This window comes from Branchiostoma lanceolatum, chromosome 10, assembly GCF_035083965.1.
Source record: "Branchiostoma lanceolatum isolate klBraLanc5 chromosome 10, klBraLanc5.hap2, whole genome shotgun sequence".
In the NCBI taxonomy this organism is placed as follows: domain Eukaryota; kingdom Metazoa; phylum Chordata; class Leptocardii; order Amphioxiformes; family Branchiostomatidae; genus Branchiostoma; species Branchiostoma lanceolatum.
The window spans coordinates 5,190,411-5,206,317 of record NC_089731.1 but is presented as its reverse complement, the minus strand read 5'-3'; the positions used below and the strand labels follow the sequence as shown (position 1 = coordinate 5,206,317).

The following is a 15,907-nucleotide window of genomic DNA, read 5'->3' as shown; positions in this document are numbered from 1 at the left end:
ATGACTGTTATCATATATTAATCAGGTTCAATAATTTGTGAACTAGTTCTTTAAGTGTTCTGCATTTTGTACCTTTAATCTTTGTTTTAGATGACAATTTAAGGAAGATGAATTTACAGAATTATTATATATTTTTGCCATATATCAACTTCTATGCATAACTATTGGTACTGACAAAGAAGATAGAGTATGTGACTCATAACGACTTTCTGGCTTGTATTTGAATGAGGATAGAGTCTATATAGTGCTTCAATAGCTGCATACGTTTATTTTTTGTGAGATATTAGAGTTAATGATGGTGTCTGCCAATTTGTTTGCATTATGGCAACAAAGAATAAAGGTCTATGTGCAGTTTTTGTTGTATTGGTTTTTGGAATCATGATCACTATTTTTTTTCAACGAGTTTTCTTTGTGTAAGGCCACATGGACTAAGAAGTGCACAGGTTTGAAATGGTGAATCAGAGATAGTAGTTTTCTACTCAAGTTCTAGGTCCAGGTTTTGCACTCATAAGCGAGGGATGGGATGAAGATACTGATAGTGTTTGATGTAATCAATCTGGCCTTAGTAACCTTGTGTTATAATGCTTGGAAGTTGTATTATTTCTACTATAGACTGTCACTACATGTGTATAATAACCAAATAATAACACCAGAACAAGATCTGATACTCCCTTTTTTTAATTTACTTAAAGGTTTGGCCTCAAGGCAATAGTGGACAAAAAGTTTTGGTTATAAGACGTTAGTGGATAAAGCTTACAGAAATGTACAATTTATTCCAACTCGAAGAAGAGCTGGGACTAAGTACATCATACATGTACTTACAAACAATAACTTTAGCATCTAGTAAGGTTCCAGTCCAACCACGGGTCGGGTCGCCACACGCATAAAGACGATCCAACTAGCAGAAGGACTGCGTACATCATACATACTAACACAATAATTTCAGTGTCTGACAAGGTTCCAGTCCAACTACGGGTCGGGTCGCCACGGACTAAAGACGATCCGACTCGCAGAAGGGCTGGGACTGTGTACATCATACATGTACTTACAAACAATAACTTTAGCATCTGGTAAGGTTCCAGTCCAACCACGGTTCGGGTCGTCACACGCATAAAGACGATCCAACTAGCAGAAGGACTGTGTACATCATACATACTAACAAACAATAATTTCAGTGTCTGGTAAGGTTCCAGCCCTACCATGGGTCGGGTCGCCACACTCATAAAGACGATCCGACTCGCAGAAGGGCTGGGACTGTGTAGTCACACTTTCGAACAGCAACTGCAGTGTCTGATAAGGTTTGTTTCTTTGTTTGTATTGCATGCCCGGTAAACCGACTCATGGCGTAACACACAAGGTTTGTAATGAACAGTACAAGCTGTATATACGGACAGATTTATATGATCCACTCACACCGGGAAGGACCCTTACTCTTCTGGATAAGTGTGGTGGGTTAAGTCGATGCCATAAGTTGATGCCATAAGGACAAGGCAGTTACGGAATCAAGCCATGTATGTTCTGACAGTTCTATCAATGTCTTTCCTACAGATAGGGCAGCAGTGAAGACTGGCGGAACAGTTCTGGCATACTGCGAAGTGTCCACACGGCACGAACACTATCTCTGTCTCCTCCTCCATACAGATCTTGCACATTCTTTCCTCCTTCAGTCTCTCGACCTCGCTCTCTTCTGAGGGGACTGTCTCCTGCTGGGATTCCAGCGATGATGACACCGGGACGTTCCCGACACCATAACCCAGTATGAACTCACAGTCTGGGAAGAGGTAGAAGTGTTTTACCACTGGGTCATCCCCCTCCTTCCAGTGGCTGATCACATTCCCACAGATGCAGCACTGGGTGTTGTCGCCTTTTCCAGTGTAGAAAAATCCAGCTGCAGCCAGGGCTTCCGACTTGACAGGAGCGTGCTGAGGCCAATCTGAGAAGGTTTCGAGTCTTTTTGACTCGTGTCTCAGACCCCGTTCGTCCACGGTGTGGAGGAATGTTGTCGACTTTGGGATGTAGCCTGGCCCAAATGCGTTTCTGGCCTGTGGAGAGATGACATCGCTGGAAACCTCTCTCGGCAGGGTTTGTTCTGAAAGCCAACCTGTAGACAAATGTAAGTAAATCTTTTATTAAAGCCTCCTTTTTTTCTTTGATATTCAAATATGACATCAATGGAGATGCTTAACAGTTACAATTACAGTCTATTATTTGGTGCAGTATTTGAACTAAACTAGCTGCATTACTTGTAACATTAAGAGTATGGCCATTAAGAGTCTTGACAGATTTCAAAACTCCTTTTTTATGTCTTTCATTTTACTTGACATGGTTGGCTAAAGCCAGAAAATCAGAGATCATTATCAAAGTCTAAAAATGTGTATGTACAGGTCTGTAACACTTACCCACTGGCAGCTTGCTTCTGTCTGTCCAAGTGGGGTTTGGTACTGGCATATTTGCCAGATCAGCACAGATCTGTGTGTAAGAGGATACAAGTATATGGTCAATACACCAAACATTTGTTCTTATAATGACAAATAATAGCTATGAAGATACATGTATTACAGGACTGGTGCACATGTTATCACAATGGCACATTGCTATAAAGATATTTTCAAAAATGAGAAAAATGAGAAGAACTTGTGAACCAAAGCCTTAGTTTGCACTATTTTTTGTTGTTGTGCTATTTTCAAACCTTGTGTTTTCTACATTCTTTTCTAACACCTTTAAGTTTGTTATCTCCCCTTACCTGGTGAGGGTCTGGTCCCAGAGTGGAGAAGAACCTCCTGTCCAGATCGTCCAACAGTCTCGCGATGTCGTAGTACTGAACATCACTGGTGGGGACAAGGTCCTCCTGTGGGGTGGATATAAGGTCAGAGTCAATATTAGAATAAAGTCAGTCGGCAGCTGGCATGACGAGTCTTTGGCTAGCAATTGTCTCACGGTTTCTCTCTCTCCCTCCCTCTGTCTTTCTCTCTCTCTATCTCTCTCTGTCTCTCTCTCTTCCTTTCTCCCCTCTCTCTCTCTTTCTCCCCCTCTCTCTTTCCCTCTCCCTCTCCCGCTCTCTCTCTCTCTCTAGTCTGGGTATGTGTATGTGTGTTAGTGTGTCTCTTAGTGTGTGTGTGTTTCTTAGTTACCTTCTTTGCTGAGGTGATTTGGTTGATGTCTGCAGTCCTCATCTCATTGATCGGTGCTACCAAGACCGTGTCACGTTGTAAGTTGGCGTGGGCAGTAGAGCTCACAACCACCTTTTTAGTCCTGTCTTGTCTGTGCTCACTAGATAGGCATTGTGAAAGAAAAAGAGTGATCAGTGCTGTTGTCTTGGTTCAACACCGCCTTGATTAAATCAAAGTACTCACACATTTTCCAACACCCCTACATCAAAGAGTTTAGACAACTTGATTATGATTGTACAGTGGCAGACCTTGTACGTACAACTCTGATACTCAAGTACACAAACGTCTTTTTTGGCGGTCACAAATGTTTTTCTGTACCTCTCATATTTTTCTTTGATCAATTTACTGGAAAGATGTCATTTTCTAAGCTACTTTAAAATTTGCACTAACATATCAACAGACGTTTCAAATGGAACTGTAGATGAACTCACTAGACTCCTCCTGGCTTGTACCGGCATGGAAGGTCTGGAAACTCTGTGCTGTTTTTGAAGAGAACTTCTCGTAGACTCTCCATCACAGCTTTCTGGACCCCCAAAGGAATGTCAACCGGTCTGTATGTTCAAAATACACAGTTATACTTCTGAATTTGTAATAGTTTAGATATGTAATACCACACAAAACCATACAAAGCATACACAAAGACCAGGGGCTGACATAAGTTATTGTTTGAAATTAGAAATTTGGAATCTACGATAGGTCTATAGCCAGAAATAGCTTATACACATGCAGCTTAGATACATGTATGTGAGTGGGGTATATAGCATAATTTGTTGTTACTGTACTATACTTAAGAGAGAAGCTTTGAATGGAACACTAGTTATGATTGTAAAACTTCACCGTTTCTTAACATGGTTGTGAACTTACTTTTTTGTGGCAGGGGAGGGTGGATTCTCCAGGAACTCCACCGAGGCGACGTCCACCACCATGACCCGGTCGCTCACTTGCACAAGAACCTCGAACCTGTCCTGGTGTTTCCCACTGCTGAGGGGCAGACTGATTCCCAGCTGACTGTGATACAGGTGCATCTGTGTTACATAGAATAGAATGCGGCTTAAAAAGTCGGTAAGATATTAGACAAAGCTACTGATCGGTATGCTATTTAGCACCAAAGGCAACAACTGCATGGATATAAACTTTATAATGAATGCAGGATGATAGCTACTCAAGCAGCTAGATGAATTTTGGAATAGGACTTGTCATGAATATTTTTCTTTTTGATTCAAAGTTATACAAACTGTAGCAAGTTGCATACCTGTACATTTTGCTGTCCTTGATGGTTAAGTAGAGGTGATCTTGAGGCCTGTACCGCTCTCACAAAGGCCTCTCCTTTCCTTTGCAGCAGGAACTCACACTGTGGGTACCATTTTGCATGTTCCTCCCATGGGTCGTCCCCTGGCTCCCAGTCTTTCAGTCCTCCATCGCACCAGAAACATTTGACCTGGTCTGCTATATCTGCAATCATGATAAATTTGTGTGTTGTGAATACAAGACATGAATGTATGGTGGATTCAGTCATATTTTACTTATCATAGAAAATTCTTTTAACCTTCTCCCTCCTGCCTAACCTAGTAACCAATAGAAATAATGAAGAGAGACAGTGTGCTAAATGCTGTTTTAAATTGAATCAGTTTACTGAGGAGAAAATGCTTGCCTAGAATGAAACAAGAAGTCACATGCACAACACATACATACAATAATGTTACTTACATGTATAGAAGAAACCTGCTTCAGCAAGTGCCAGTGGGCTGACTGGAGCACTAGGTGGCCACAGTCGAAAAGATCTAAGCCTTGCCAGCTCGTCTGTCATTTCTGTATGCATGGGACTCACGAATTGTTGCCTGGCGGAAGACATTTCTCGATGGCGAGGAGGAAAGTTGGGAGGTTGGATGGCTACTGGTGATAGCTGGGCACTGAGAGATGGAGAGGAAGGGGGATGCTGTGATCCTAACATGTCATCCTCTCAAGATTTTCCCTTGATGAAAGAAAGGATGACAACACTTCTGCTGGTGTGTCCTGTACCCCAGTGTTGATGGTGTCACTCACTCTACAAGCAGAGGTTCGGCTCTGGCTGGTTTTTGACGTGTTTTAAGGCGTTTTTGTCGAGCTCTCTATTTTGTCCCGTTTGCTCTGTCGCCAAGCCAAAGCTTATGTGTGCACCTCACAGGTACCCACACTCCCTGAGAGGCTGGGCGGTATGCCCCTCCTCCCTTTTTCTCCCCTGAGGTCCTGTGGTGCTATCAGGTTTCAATTCGATTTGTGTTCTAATGGGTGATTTTAGTGGAATAATGAATGGATGATGACCTTTATTGTACACATATACCCACTGAGTTCAGTTAAGGTCACAAATAATGGTCAGTCTGGGTAGGCATGTGATAGAAACGTCCTCTTGAATCTCACTGTGTTTGGGTGTCCCAGGAAGCTAAGATTCTGTCCTAAGTGTGTCTTGCTTGAAAGTTTTGACAGGCCGTGGAGATGGAGACTGCTTCAGTCCTGGGTAGTGGGAGGTAAAGAATCGGAGAAGTACATGATTATTCAACAAAATTTGTGCAGTGTGGAATGCATGTATTGTCATTGTTATTGCCTAAAATATCAGTATCGGTCAAGTGCTTACATTGATTGTCATGCATTAATGATAGAGTAAACACTTTGAATTCAGATTTGAACAAAGATTTGAAATTTGAAAAACGAATGTTACAACACAAGTAATGATAAAGAGAAAATCTAACTGTTGAAAACATCACTAATGTTAGAATGGTCCATTTAATTTGGAACATAGTTTTAAAAACTTAAAATTCTGAGAGGTGGTCTACGTTTACCATTGAAAAAAATAAAAAAATTCAAGTGAATAGTTAAAAAAAGTATTTGAAAACACACACACACACACACACACACACACACACACACACACACACACACACACACACACACAGAAACACACACGCACACAAAACCATTCCTCCATTTTTCATGGGGGTAAATGTAAGCCACTGACCTTCAGCAAAAAGAAGTGCATAGCACTCTCAAACTTGTCGAAGTGGCTGTCCTTATTTCCAGCAAGAGCTTGTCAATTCAGAACTGAAAAGTTCAATAAGCATTCTGTTAGTATCAACAGTAAGAATAGAGACCTGTTTTGTAATGTTTGACATACAGACACTCTTCTTTCCTGAAGTATCGAAAACGGCCCAAGCCCCTCTCTCATAAACCCTACGCACCTGAAAACCGCAAGCAAAGTGACGAATAGCCGCTATGGCCATCTTGCACTTCCTTTTTTATAGTGACAAGCAGTCGTCATTCTTGTAAATTCCCCTCCCAGTATTTTTAGATTGAATCTATGGGCGGGTATTTAAAATGATTGACAGGAAAAAGAGGAACACCATGATTGAACAATAGAATAAGTTTCGACAGGTGAAGACCAAAAGAGGAACTTTCAGGTAGCGTTACGAAAACAACATTTCCATGACTCATTGTTCGGTGGGCAAGTCAGGGCGATGCCGCAAAATGAGGTCGTTCATTTCTCATTTTGTTGGAAAACCCCGACCGAACACACGTGAGGTCATTGACATGAAATCACACATGTAGATCCCTTACCTGCAGAGATTTATAAGTTGATATGTGCAACTTAAGAACCCATGGAACATTTTTACAAATTTCAGAAGTATGAGTGCTAGAGCCGTTATAATCTTTTTATATAGGTCAAGTAAATTATTCGGTAAGAATAGACCTACTTTAGTCAAAGTATCACGTAAAAATATGGAGGATATAGAATTCATGGTATGAAACTTGTCGTAAGTTCTTTTGCCGATGTGTCCAAAAATACTTCTGACATATCCAAAGATATTTCTGACAGCTGATTTATTTTAAAAGCTAACACGAAGTTATTTATGTACATCACAGAATATGATCTGAGTAATCATTGACCGTATTGAATCTAACAATAAAAGTGCCGATTTGCAATATTTCAATCTCCTAGAACTATCCCTCGGGGGCATTTCAGGTAAAAAGAACCCATGACGAACGATATGTATGGAACATCATGATAAGTAGAAATGTCTGAAAAGAGCTAGCTCTTACCTCGATGCCCTTGATCTTTACTGTGGTCTTGTCAGTAATAGACTTACTATGCGACACAGTATCGAGAAAAGAGCACGGACCACTGTGGGACCTTACAAACCGGTAATATGAAAATAAGCCGCCTCAAGTATCTGCCAACTATAGCGGGAAATCCCAATGCAGGGGGATTTTGATTACATGTTCATGTACCTTTCTTTTTTTACGTCATGTACTCTGCATCCCTTTTGTCTCCTTTGCCCTGATGAGTCACTAAAGCAGTTAGTTCCCCTTTTTGCTGAACGTCATTCAGGTGTCATTGCAAGCAAAGATAGTTCCGCTTTTTGGTCGGCCTCCGAAACAAATTACATCATCCTTGAGTCTAGCTTTCACACCGTGAATTGCTACACCTGTCTTTTTGTCTGAAGCCTATTCGTACCAATGAGGTTAGATAAACTGTCTTTATATGTTAAGCGATGAGAATTACACAAAAAAAGAAATTAACAGAGAAATGCGGGATTAAAGCATACAAGATTTGTTACAAACAGGGGCCATTCAGCTCATTAGCAAAGCAAATCATTATCGTATACTGCAGTGGCTATACTTTTTTTAGCTACCCTCCTTCTTTGTAAGCCGTATTAGCGCTGTCCTTTGCGTACTGGTTATGAAAAGTGCCGTTCTCCAATGACTGCTTCCTTGAAACTGTGCTCCCATTATTCAAATAAATCAAAACACTGAACAGTCAAGACATAGGAGGAGTGTCACATCAAATCCTTGTAAAATCATGAGAAACGTAAATGCCCTTACCTCACTCCCGCCGTAACCTGGAAGTTGCTGATTTTATTAGGATTGAAGTAATTAAAATCAGCAAATCTTAAGCCTAATGACTGACCAACCAAGAACTAGTAAAAAGTGGAACAGGGGAATCCCCATGCCCGGTGTTTGCCGTGACGTCATGGGCCAGAGGTGCTCACACTGCCGACCAATCACTCGACTCACTTCCCTTTTTTGCTCCGCCTCCGAAACTTCATAACGTTTGACCTTTGTCACTTCCTCTTTCTGTTCCTTTCCAGTTGTTTTGAGTTTCTATACAGTTCCTCTTTTCGCTCCGCCCATAGAAACCCACATTGGTCAGGTCCCTTTATAAACACGGAACACTTCCTCTTTTTGGGCCGCCTCCGAAACTCACTTCTTTTTTTATCATGACATGATCATAGTCCGTTTCAGCAGTCTTAGTATAAAAGCACCTAATAGAGTCATACCACAGACCAGAGGTTATCATGACTGGTTGCGACAGCCAGCACAGGTAAGTCATTTTGTAGATACGTTGTACAAGTACTAACTGTGATGAAAACCTCATCAAGTAGCTCTCGTGCAATATTTTGGTATTTCTGTACCAAAGTAGTACATTAGCTTGAATATTCCATCACGCGTATTGATTTCTAGACGAGCCGCGCCAAGTCCAACTCGCCCCAAATATTTACTATCATCTCGCCCCAAATTAGGGCGCCCGGCAATACTGGATCGCCCTTGGCTTTACACTGGTTTTACACGCACATATCCTACTTCTAGATATTACATGCTACCAAAGCCTCGTGACTCTATCTTATCTTAACTTCTTCTTTTTTGCTGGTATTCGGGCCCGGTCGGCATATCCGCCCGTCGTGATACCGTGTCCGGCCGCTATAGTCTCAAGCATGGATTGCAACTTGGGGCAAAATATCGGTGAATTGCCTATCTATGTATCATCTTTTGTTTTTCTGGTTCTTACGCTGTGTTATGTGTCCACTTGACAAGGTGTGGGACTCACTCCGATGAAAGTGGAAGTGCCAACCCCAATGACGAGTCTACAGAAGACGACGTGCAGTTCTGGCATGAGGCGGAAGAGGGCACACCGTCACGGGAAGGCTCGCTCACAGTGTTAATCCGAACACACAGTGGTCAGCATCGTGTTCGAACAAAGATCGCCCGACAAACTCTATGCCACAGCTGGCCACAACAACAACACATCCGTGAGGATGACATTGAAATCGAGAGAAGGAACACAATCTACAACTCACCAGCGAGTGAGAACATCGAGCTGGCAAACATTTCTTTTACTGACATAAAAGCAAAAAGAAATCATCTGCAAGGTGGAAAAGTGACCGTGGAAGCTACCTGTGAAAAACAACCCATACAGACTTGTATCCATGTAGACGGGCCATGTGTGTCCGTCATAAAGAATGTCCCAGCCACTTGCAAACTACGCCGAACAGTTGCGGTCGTACAGCGGGAAAACCACACTGGGAACGAAGTAAGAAATGTCGATATTCTGTTGTTACATTCACCAAGAAGGTTATGTTTTCGGTGCCGTTGTTCGTGTGTCTGTCTGTCCGTCTGTTTGTCTCTCCGTCTGTCTGTCTACCTGTGGAAAGCATTACTCACAAATTTGTGGATAGATCTTTATGATATTATGGTACGTTGCTCGGCGTTGGCAGGACGAAGAAACGATTAGATTTTGGGCCCCCTAGTGGCTTTCCTTGGTACTGTTTTCAACGAAGACGTAAACCACGAATTGGTAACGTAAACGTAGCACATAGGATCATAGCAAAGTAGCCTTCATTGTTCATGTGTATTTTTCCTTTCACTTTATGCTTGTACACTATCATTGCAATTAGTCTACGGGGACGACTTTGCAGTAAAATCTGTTATACTAGTAATAGGATCGAATCAAGACTAATTGTTAGATCATTATGTCTGTTGCAGGGTTCAGAGCCGGGGACAACAGCTGGTGTCGACCGTCAAACAGACCCTGATCCAAGCCGCGAATCACCGGAGGAATATCGAGCCTACGTCAGAGAAGTTAGAAGTGCAGGGCGGCAAAACTTCGCAAAACGTAAGGGTTTAATGTTTTATTTCCTCTGACAACTGATAATTCACATTTTTCCAAGGTGATTAATTCTTTACCCCTCTTTATGGTCTTTGAAATAGGAATGCGTTAAGGTAAACATGTATTTGTATATTTCTTATGATGCTCTCCTTGGTTATTCGTTATATATCATTTATTTATACTGATATCCTTCTATCAACATCCGAGTAATTTATTGCTTTTATTGTCCATAGGGACAGACTAAGAAGGTCGGACGGTCGGGGTCTGTTAAAATCTTTAGACAAGATGTTGATGATTTCAGTCGTTCTGTATACCCCCCCCCCCCACATGATGTCAACCTTTCTTAATCTGTTTTTCAAAACACCAATACTGGATCATGACCACCCTCACACCACCATCCTCCTTGGCTTCGCCCTATACAACGATTCTTTAAACCGTATATATTAGATAGAAGACTTTTCTTGACGTTGATCACTCTTTGAATCTAAATATCGTGTTTTCCAGAAACTGCAGACCTCGTGCGACGGACGTTACAAGTCGGGAACTGGACAGACATCTCCAGACAGGTCCCACTGACCGAGGCACAGGCGAGCCAGTTTCTTAGTGAGGTCACAGACACAGCAAAGGAAGAAGCTATGGTGATATATGATAAGCACATTCAGGATAAAGGTTCGCCCCAAAGGCTGTACAAACTCCAAGAAGCCCTTGTAAAGAGAGCTGTCTTGTCATTGGCAAAGAGATGTAAAGGAATGAGTAACTGTACGTGATTATCACGTCACAGCCGCTTTCTCAGTAGTACAACGACGATTTTAAGTAATGTCCGCAAGAATTACATTTTGTGGGAAGCTTTTACGGTTATTGATGTAAATACTGATGTGATGTAAATATGAATATTCATTTCATTCATCGTACACTCCACCGACATTCAATCTACAATTCTCGTAGTAAGATTCAACTCACAGGGTGAGAATATAGGTGAAAAATGACATACAGATCGTACATTGTAACCTGAGTGTATTTTCGCTATATGAATAAATGTATGAAACGAATTATCATGTATTTGTTTTGGTTTAAGTGCCAGAATAAAGGGTACAGTGTGAATCGTCAGTTGAATGCATGTAAAAAAAAAAAAATCTTGTTCCCCACTGAAGATAGAACTAAACCTCTATAACAAATATGGCCCCAGCTAACAGTCTTCTAATTCATGACGGCTGGAATAGTTTTAGTAGTCATTGCAAGGCTTTAGAAATGTGATGTAGAACACTCAATGTCAAAAATCTTTACGAGCAGGAGATGTAATCACAACGAGGTTCATTCTGTGGTCTGGCCGATGTTTATCATATAAGCAGATAACCAGGAAATCAATGCTGAAGATGTTCGTATATGTACTTATGTGTACAGGAACATAGGTGGCACTCCGACGGGTGATTACATCTGTAGCTCTAGTCCCGCGGTCCGCGTCTTAAAATCGATCCTTATACATATAGGTGTGTTGCAATGGTCTCAAAGCCATTGTAAATGTATGTGAATTCGTCGAGACCTGTTTGAAAATATACAAGACATTAGTCTTACAGCAATCAAGCACTTTCCCACATTAAAAAGTTAGGACTAAATATCCCATCAAATGCAGTACCACCACTCCCGGTTGCGGCTAAAATATGGCAGGCAAATACCAATGTCAAATTGCCGAATGTCAGTCTTTTCGGGTTTGAAAAAAGGCTCAAAAAGGGGTTTGATGTTTTGAGGCTGGTTTGAATCTAATTCCGGAAATTTTTCCATCTTTAATGAAGACTATTAATATTCAATACTTTTCACAAACAAAACTGGTATGTCTCCTTCGCACTGTACCGACAGAAGTGGTCGATTATAAATTTCCGTGAATTGTCACTTTCTTATAAGGGCTACTACGTCAAAATTTCGAACTTGTTTTGTGACACAAGAAGACTATAAACGCATGCAATGGTGTTTTAGCTTCTTTGTCTATCAACAGATCCAATTTCCTTTCCAACTACTGTAGGCTGTGTGGCTTATTTCGAGGTGCAATATAACCTCGGACGCCGGGGGAGCAGTTTGATGGGCGAAATTCTTGTTGCACCGTTCTCTGAGTCTGAAACAAGGCAACCCACCTACTAATGAAATTCCTGTGTGTTCAATCATCACAACTTTCATGATCACATACTTTGAAGCAATCATTCATCGTTTTTTTCTCAACTTTCCCCCATATTTTACACTGTGTATTGGCAGGACATACAGACAAAGTCGTGTTGAAGTATGACCGTTTCCGATAAAGTAAATGCGCAAAAAAGTAAAATCTATTAAATCAAACACTTTATTACTGCTTCAAGGAAGATACATGTAGCTGGTAGCAGTATAGCCAAACACTGAAGGCATAATCATGTCACATGTATACGTCATAAATTGCAGTGGAATTTATAAACATATATTCCTGTGTGTCCGTGTGGCTATCTGTCTGTCTTTTGTGTTTCCAGACCCTTGTAGTCAGCATAACTCGAGAACCTTTGGATGAATTACGATGATATTTGGTATGTCGGTAGGTGTCGGGGAGACAAAGATCAAGGTCGATTTTGAGCCCCCTGGTATATGACCTTGGTACTGCAGCTGAACTTCAGTTTTGGTATCTTTTGAACAGAACGTGGTATGGTCTTGATTTTTTGGTGGCAGATAGGTTGTGATGTAAACTGCAGGGGCGGTTTTGTCAAAATCTTCCAAGGTGAATCACTAAAGAAAGGATCGACGGATTTCCGAGATATTTAGTATGCAGGTAGCCTAGACAGAGATGTACACAATGAAGTGCAGATTATGCAAATTGGGTATTAATTTGCATAATTGATGAGGAAAATCTACATTTGCAGTGTTGTAGGACTCAAATACATGTAACAGGTGGCAGGTGGAACATTACCAGATACCAACTAGAGTTCCACGAACACATTATCTTCGCCAAATAATCAAGGCTTATTATGGAGAGTGATTGATATTTACGTGATCATGCATTTGGAAGTTATGATGGGGCGAATGAGTTCAGTCTAGATGGGGTTAAAAATCATTTGGTGGCACAGGTATGGTGATATTATATGGGCCACAAAGGTTCGATATTGCAGTGTTGTAAGTTGAAAGTGATGATGAAATACAGTCAATATATATGAATAGAATAAATCTTTATTCCATATCATACACATTTTGAAAGACATAGTACATGTACATGTGACTTTTCCGCACCTAGTTTTGGTACAATGATATTCATGAAATTCATGAAATTCATGAAATTCTTGAAATTCATAATATCATAATATCATAATATCATAATATCATAATATCATAATATCATAATATCATAATATCATAATATCATAATATCATAATATCATAATATCATAATATCATAATATCATAATATCATAATATCATAATATCATAATATCATAATATCATAATATCATAATATCATAATATCATAATATCATAATATCATAATATCATAATATCATGCCGACTGATATTATGATATTATGATATTATGATATTATGATATTATGATATTATGATATTATGATATTATGATATTATGATATTATGATATTATATGATATTATATGATATTATGATATTATGATATTATGATATTATGATATTATGATATGATGATATGATGATATTATGATATTATGATATTATGATATTATGGTATGATATTATGATATTATGATATTATGATATTATATTATGTTATTATGATATCATATTATGTTATTATGAAATTATGATATTACGATATTATATCATTGAAATTCATAAATTCATAAATTCATAGACTTGACTCGCGGGTGTGTATATAAATCATAAATTTGTGAATTCACGAATTTATGAATTTATGAATTGATGTATACTATAAGTATGCGTTTCAATATAGATATAAATGGAAATTTACATAAACATTGATGAATATTCATAGACATTTACAAACATTGATGACTAGGAAAATACCCTTCTATTCTGCATCTGTATTATGGAGAAGTTTAGGTAATATCGCATTTTTATCTGGTGTTGATAAATCTACAAGGATGTTATGTTTTATAAATATACGTTTCAACATAGATAAATATTCGTAGATATTAATGAAAATTTACATGAACATTGATGAATATTCATAGACATTTACAAACATTGACGACTATGAATATTGGTGGTGGAGTCTGCATCTGTATCATGGAGAAGTTTAGGTAACATCGCCTTTTTATCTGGTGCTGATAAATCTACTTGAAAGAGCTCTAGCTATTTACCACATTTATCGAACGTTAGTTTTTTAGTTCGTATTTTAGTTGATACATGTGTTACTTGTGATAATAATTGGCAACACACCTCAAGCTCATACAATTAACAAGGCTGCTTCAGGCAAGGAGTGTGGTTTTTAGATGTTAATGCTGTTGACTGTGTAACAGTGGGGGTTCAAGCGCCTCCAACTGACCAGTCTAACTGGTCGCGACCTTTTAGGCTAGTGGTTAAGGCGTGCGTGCCTGTGATCTGGCCTCCGGTTTCGGCGTGAGCAAAACTTTGATTTGTTTCAACTGTGGTCGATAGTTTGGTGACTGTGGTAGCTATGCACTTCACTCCATCGGCTGAAATATATCGGCTGTGTAGGATTGACGTCTTGTGTAGCAACAGTCATCACCCCTCCTCCTGTTCCATTTCTGTCTGCTCTGAATGCCGTTGCTTGTGGCAGAAATTTTTTAGTCTGTTGTTGGCCATTCAGGAAGGTTTCCACGAAACAGAAGACATCGACTGGTTGTGTTGATCTGTCAGCTCTCATGTTTTTTAGATGTTCCGCGTAGGAAGGAGTATATTCAGGAACTTAACATTTAATGCAAGTATCATGGTCTTCTGTGTTAGATTGTTGTGTAACCTTTGACACAGGCAGCTGTTTTTAGGAGTTCCATTTCTTTAAGAACGTATATTTTGGTTTACAGTATTGTAATTGCATACGGTTTAAGTCCCAATAGATACAATCCGTTCAAACTCAACATGACTTCACTGTATCCCTTTTTTTTTGAGGGTGTTAGATTTGTGAGACCTGTTACTGTTTTTTCGTGTCTCTGTCTTAAATGTGAAACAACCTGGAGGGGAGTTCAGTCAGGTCCTGATGGGTAGCATGGGTCTGTTTTAAAGATTATCCTGGTTTTGAGGATGTTTATGTCACTATCTGCGCAAGAACCTTTTCTTACTCTCATCTACGAAGGACTGTGGTCCACATCCAGTGTGGTATATACAACTGCATTTTACAAACCACATCCATAAAGCTGAGTATAATGCCTTCTGTAGTGCCTGCTGCTTGCACATTTCCTTATATTCATCGTTTTGACTTGTCCCGCACAGGGCCAGACCTTTCCTGTGTTTGTTGATATAAGCTCCGTCCCAACGGGAGTGTAGTTTGGCCGGTGGTTTTTGAGGTCACCAGAGAGCATCAATCTAATTTGCACAGGCCTGCTGACAAGCAGGTGTTGTCCTTAGATATAGGTCGACAAAAGGTACTTGAAAATGTAACTATAAACAAGCCTATTTCACCACTTAATTAGACCCTGATTACAATTCCATACGTCTTTATTTGTTAATCATTACCTCAATAACCTACATGTCCAAAACAATGCAAATTCATCAAACCCTACCCGAGTTATTCGCCTCCAAAGGTAACATAAAAAAAGCCCACTGCAGTTCTAAGCAAGCCACTAGGGGGTCTAAACTTACATCACTCCCTGCCCCTAGAGCTGTACACCACTTAAAAATCGTTACCATAGCATTTGTATGAAAT

General features: G+C 40.0%; 2 protein-coding genes across 2 annotated transcripts; one reads left to right on the top strand and one right to left on the bottom strand.

Moving 5' to 3' along the window:
- Positions 1 to 660: 660 nt before the first annotated feature.
- Positions 661 to 5,646, bottom strand: LOC136443879 (putative inhibitor of apoptosis). The gene is made up of 7 exons (XM_066441252.1): positions 4,878 to 5,646; positions 4,406 to 4,622; positions 4,035 to 4,178; positions 3,602 to 3,721; positions 3,132 to 3,270; positions 2,744 to 2,848; positions 661 to 2,123 (listed from the first exon to the last, which is right to left on the bottom strand). Exons 1-7 carry the CDS (start codon positions 5,119 to 5,121, stop codon positions 1,503 to 1,505), a joined length of 1,590 nt encoding a protein of 529 aa, XP_066297349.1. The 5' UTR covers positions 5,122 to 5,646; the 3' UTR covers positions 661 to 1,502.
- Positions 5,647 to 8,407: 2,761 nt separating this feature from the next.
- On the top strand, positions 8,408 to 11,135 carry LOC136443696 (uncharacterized). The gene is made up of 4 exons (XM_066441043.1): positions 8,408 to 8,523; positions 9,015 to 9,510; positions 9,963 to 10,092; positions 10,591 to 11,135. Exons 1-4 carry the CDS (start codon positions 8,498 to 8,500, stop codon positions 10,851 to 10,853), a joined length of 915 nt encoding a protein of 304 aa, XP_066297140.1. The 5' UTR covers positions 8,408 to 8,497; the 3' UTR covers positions 10,854 to 11,135.
- The last annotated feature ends 4,772 nt before the right edge of the window (positions 11,136 to 15,907 follow it).